Source organism: Sinocyclocheilus rhinocerous, unplaced genomic scaffold (assembly GCF_001515625.1).
Source record: "Sinocyclocheilus rhinocerous isolate Xijiao unplaced genomic scaffold, SAMN03320098_v1.1 scaffold638, whole genome shotgun sequence".
In the NCBI taxonomy this organism is placed as follows: Eukaryota; Metazoa; Chordata; class Actinopteri; order Cypriniformes; family Cyprinidae; genus Sinocyclocheilus; species Sinocyclocheilus rhinocerous.
In genome coordinates this window covers 432,007-437,831 of record NW_015664206.1, presented here as the reverse complement: position 1 = coordinate 437,831, position 5,825 = coordinate 432,007, and the positions used below count along the sequence as shown (strand labels likewise).

General features: G+C 40.8%; 1 protein-coding gene across 1 annotated transcript; it reads left to right on the top strand.

The window, feature by feature from the left end:
* The first annotated feature begins 358 nt into the window (after positions 1-358).
* On the top strand, positions 359-5,129 carry LOC107729992 (C2 calcium-dependent domain-containing protein 4C-like). The gene is made up of 2 exons (XM_016540734.1): positions 359-696; positions 2,546-5,129. Exon 2 carries the CDS (start codon positions 2,583-2,585, stop codon positions 3,846-3,848), a length of 1,266 nt encoding a protein of 421 aa, XP_016396220.1. The 5' UTR covers positions 359-696; positions 2,546-2,582; the 3' UTR covers positions 3,849-5,129.
* The last annotated feature ends 696 nt before the right edge of the window (positions 5,130-5,825 follow it).

Below are 5,825 nucleotides of genomic sequence, written 5' to 3'. Positions count from 1 at the left end.
TGGATTTGTTTCTTACAAACATGCAGCTTTTCTCTTCACAAGACATTAACTGATGGACTGGAGTGGTGTGGATTACTTGTGGATTATTGTGATGTTTTTAGCAGCTGATTGAACTCTCATTCTGACGGATGTACGATACATTTCTCCAAATCTGTTCCAATGAAGAAACAAACTCATCTACATCTTGGATGGCCTGAAGATAAGTACATTTACAGCAAATTTTCATTTTTTTTGTGTGAACTATTCCTTTAACACAGCCAGTATTCACAGACTATTTTTAAGTTCTATGCAATGCAGTGCAGTATTCCATTCCAAATATAACAAATATTTGCTATTTTTAAATAGTATGCGTAATCTAGCTAGTTTTTAGTGAGCCTTCTGTTCTGTTCCTAACATCGTCCATATGTATTTTTTTAAGTAGTAGGTAGTATAGAATATATACAGTGCAATAAGCAGTATAGTATTCTATTCTGAACCCATACGTTGATACGGACTGCGAGTAACTGGCTACACTATAACACTCCCACTGGCTGATACACGCTCACGGGGCTCGGTGCGCTATTAAAGCCGCGAGTAGACGCGCAGTGCCAACAGACAGTTCTGTGCTGGAATACCGGAGACCCGAACGACGGTGAGACGAAAAACAACATATGGATTGAAGCACTTACTTCACATCCTGACCACAAACCACTTCACGTAAGTTCAACTGAGATTCAACAGGTTTTGAATACAAGAACAGCTTTGGAAAAGTTTAAATGCATGCGTTTTTTTTTTCTTTATTTAATAGTATTTTTACTATTGCTCATTAGAAATGTGTTGTGGAATGTGAAAACTGCAGTCGCATCAGTTTTACCGTGTTACAGGTGGTTGAAATGATCTGTTGTCAAAAAAAGGTTTTATTTGTCTTTATTTACAGACAAAAGAATAGTATTTATCTTCGTTGAGTTCTAATTCAATATAAAATGCCATCTGTTGAACATTTTTCTCTCTTTAAAATATACCAGTTCCACGCAGTGCCTTAGGCTACTTTGTAATTAACACTTAGAAAAAAGAACCATAGTGGGGCCACCATGGTATTCTTGGAAGTACCTTGGTTCCTACACTGTGATATTTTAGTAGAAATTGATTTTACCATGATATATGAGATATCATCAATCATTATCAGTTCACATCTGCATGCAAAGTCTCTCAAGTGCACCAGTTTAGACAATGCAGATGTTTGTTAAAATAAGACAGCGCCTGATATTCTGCATATGATTTACTTTTGAACAAATAAAGTCCCCCTTTGCAGCTTCGTCTCACTGTTGTGCTTCTGCAGTCACAGAACAAAAGCTGCGCAGTCCGTATTTCACATCACAGAGTGCTGCAGTCTCCACACATTAAACACTGACCTGAAGTGCAGCTGTTGCGCAGAGGACTCTCACACTGGGAAAAGGTTCATGCATCAAGAAATGACCTAATAGAGAGGGTTTTCAATGCTTATAGACTATAATAAAATAATATTATGTACCAATAAAAAAACAAAACAAGAAGTCAAATTTTATAACACTTTATAATAACTTTCATTAAAATGATTAACAAAAATTTATTTGTAAATTGCTTTTGATGCCATTAGCTAATGTTCAGTCTTTGAGGTAACTTACAAAAAATGGAATTAAAAGGAATTGTTTTATCAGTTAAAATATTTAATGACTAATTCAACTGACTTCATTTGGTTATACCAGTAAAAATAATTGTTAAGGGTCAGATCAGGAAGAAATAACTCACTAAGGAGATTCATTTTTTACAGTGTAGAAATGTCATTAAATCTTTAAATTATACATGTTTAATATATCTTTCTTGTAAACCGAGTACCCTCACGGACCCCCAGGTGTCCAGAAACCTCTGGCTGAAAATCCTGGTAATAAACATTAAAGACTGTAGTAAAAAACTTGAATGTGTGGTTGGACATTGTGAGCGGGAAATACAACATAAATCAATATATAAATATTTAGGTAAGATAAAAACATACTTAAAGCAGTAACGTCTAAACCTACCAGGTTTTATTGAAGTCAAAAATATAATTTAAGATGCCTGAATAAAACTGAATTACAAAATAAATAAGATGAGAACAGCTCCTTAAGTAATTTTTTATCAAGTAATTTTAAATTTTTTTTACAGTGTACCTGCACTTATAGTTAATAAAATGCACACATTCATGCTTTTTGAAATCATCTGTGTACATTCTGCATATATATCTTATGCAAATAAGCTTTGCGGACTGAATGTGGAATGAAAGAATGATGCTGAGTGCATGTTGAGCGGCATCTCCACGAGGTGACAGTATACTATTGATAACAGAAAGGGAGACAGGTGTCAGCTATTTTTAACAATTGCTGTTTAATGTTAGCAATGTGTTAACATATAGTGTCAGAATCTTCCAAGAATCCACCGGGTGACAGTGTACCTAAAGCAGCGAGGAGGTGTATCAGTTTGTATTTGCATTCATGAATCGCAGGTGTCAGTGTGGGTTGATGATATTTCGTCTCACTCTCTGTGCCCACAGGGTGCAATTGCACGTCTCTCCCAGACCCCACCGAGAGATGTGGCTGCTGGAAAAGATCCGCGGTTCAGTGGAGGGAAACGTTCTCCGACAGGGAGGCTCGGCTGACAAACAGAGCAAAACCCCCACCTACAGCAACGTCCTCACCCCTGACAAGATTCCTGACTTCTTTATTCCGCCCAAATTGGTGTGCTGCCCCCCAGAGGAGGAGACACCGGAGATGAAGCCAAAAAACAGGCTCCATTCTTCCACGTCCGACCAGACCATATGCTGCAAGACGCCACAGGGCAGTCCGCGCAGCCCGCGCCTCATTAACAAGTTGGCTGGAGATACCAAGAACTTGCTCAAAGCTGCAAACCGCCACATTATCCAGATTGAGAGCGCAGATGACTTGGTGGTCGGGGAAGTGGGCGACCTCAACACAAATGCCGACCCCCAGTCCCAAACGGCCATGTCCTTGCCCTACGTACCCAAAGCACAAACCTCCTACGGTTTTGCCACGCTCATGGAAAGTCCTCACACGAGGCGTAAAGAGTCCCTCTTCCATAGCGACCCCACAAGTCCGCTCACCTCGCCCAACACCCAACGCAAGTCGCAGGGCAACCACTTAAACCCCAGCGACTGTAACATCTCCCATTCCAACCCCTACCGGTACTTCAGCGGGGGGGAAAGCGACACTTGCTCCTCGGCCGAGTCCTCCCCGTTCAACTCCCCTCTGTTGTCCCGTTCCGCATCCCTCCTCAAGATGTTCACCCACGAAACCCAAGCCAAAGTGTCCCGGGCCAAGCGCTCCTTCGCCCGGCACAGTTCTCTCTCCACGGACGAGTGCAGCTCTGTGGAGACCAGCCCGAACATCCAGAGGCGCTTTCGTTGCCCTCCTTCTCCAGCATTTCGAGGACGGAAATACGGAACCAACATGGATCGCTTCACACAGCACACTGTCAACCTCCACAAGGGTGGAACTCTACGCATCTGCACAGACTACGACATTGACGCCAGCAGGCTTCATGTCCGTGTGCTGGCGGCCGAGGACCTCTACGATAAGCAGTTCGATGTGAAGGCCATCAATTGTTGCGTTGCTCTGTTCCTGAACCCGGGAAAGCTCCAGAAACAGCGGAGCACCATTATCAAGAACAGCCGCAACCCTGTCTTCAACGAGGACTTCTACTTTGACTCCCTTCCTGTTGCGCAGGTGAAAAACCTTGCCATCAAGATGAAGGTAGTCAACAAGGGCACCAGTCTGAAGAGAGATACCTTACTGGGAGAGAGGGAGGTACCTTTGAAGGAGTTGCTTTCTGGGATCTAGAGGTCAAACTTCATCTCCCACCGTGGGGCAAACACACCGATGCAGTCTTCAACTAACAGAACCAGACAAGGAAATATCCCAGCTTTGATTTTGAGTCCTCAAAGGGGTTGGTCCCTTTGGTTGCAAAACTCACCAACTAACTGTGTGCAACTTCCTAACATGTTTACCAGCAGTGAGAGTGTATGGATGTGCTGTATGTGTGAGATCTTCTGTATATACAGCCCATGAGTGTACAGGCATGCTTCGATTGAATGAGTTCCCAGATTCGTGTTTGTGTTGAGACCAATGTCTTCTTGATTCCAGACCCTGCTGGGTCTCACTGTTGGAGAGACCAATAGATAAAAACAACTCCCCATCCACATGACGTATCTCGACAACAACAGCACATTCTTGTAGACTGACGTGTTGAAGTCACTTAAGGCCAGATGCAAATGCATGCTTCATCAGCCGTTTGAACCTTAAAAATGACGAGAGTGACAAATATATATATATTTTCCCCCGTATTGCTATAATAACAGTGTTTCACCTTATGCCTCTCTAATTCCACACTTTAGGGTTTCAGACTGTGGCATTTCTCTCAATCTCACTGTAAAACTGGACTTTTTTCTCTCTCTTTTTTTTTTTTGAACGCTAAATCTGTGCGGTTAAAAACACCCTTCAGCCTTATTGAGTGACAAGCTGCTCACTTTGAGTGACACGGAACTTCAGAGAGGGAGTGATTCGTGATTGGACAGAACATATGACATCATCGTGAATGTCAAGACAATGGGATTTCTGTAAATAGAAGGCTCTTTTAAATCTGCTTCTGTGTAGTTGCACCTGAAATCACTCCCTATTCCCTATATAATGTTCAAAATACTACAGGAAACAAAAAGTGCCAAAAATTACCATGGTATTACCACATTTTTTGGACATGCTTGTGATAATGCCATGGTATTTTTTGCAGTAACTTGGATTGGCATGGGTTCTTGGGTATGTACTGTGGTAATCCCATAGTTTTGATATTTACCATGGTTATTTATATGAATATGGTAATCATGCAGTACCATAGTATATATCAAAGTATTGTAGTATTACAATACCTGATCTGATACCATTGCTTTACCATCATCGTTTTTGGGCATGTACTGTGGAAATACCTTGCTTTTGGAAAAGTACCATGCTAATACCATACCATTCTTTGAAGTACCATATTTACATGGCAGTCTCTATACCATTATTTTTTCATATGGCCCAAGTTTTTGGACATGTAACCTGAATGTATCATAGTATTCTTTGAATTGCCATGATGCTTATTGCTTTACCATGGTACTGTTTTTGTAAGGGATATACTAGTAACCAAAAGTTGCACAGGTTAAACTGTTATATAGAGGCTATGCTAATATACACAATGCTTGCAAAGAAGTTTCTTCAGAACAAAGACGTAAGTGTTTATGTTTCTAAAGGACATTTACGGTGCCCACTAGTGCCATTTTAGCTTCAATCTCAGGTTAGGGAGCATAGTGCATTTTCGTATATGTGCACTTTAATAGATTACATTTTTGATTTGCAACAGTTTAAGGTGCATTGTGGGTATTGTTTAGTGAAGTATAAAATTGTTCAATAAGATGTGGGATGTCCCCCAGGAAATATGGAGTTTCTTCATACAGCGTTTATGTTCAGAAAGTGTTCAGATGATTATTCTTCTATTAAATATGTGCACAGAGTTTTGGCATGTTTATAGTAGATGTGTTTGTAGATGTTTTCCAATGGGAGCAGTTGCATGGCAAAGTGTCCAAGCCCTCATGTTTTCATTTCTATTGTTATTAAGTCAAATGGTGAACATGTAAGATATAAGCTCACATCTTTTCTTCACGTCATCCCCTGTATTGGATCCACATCACTACCACTACTTTGTATTGATACTCATTTTTACAACAGAGCGTAACAGTGACTGCACGTTTTTTCCCCCCGATGTTGGACATGTATTTTTCTCAT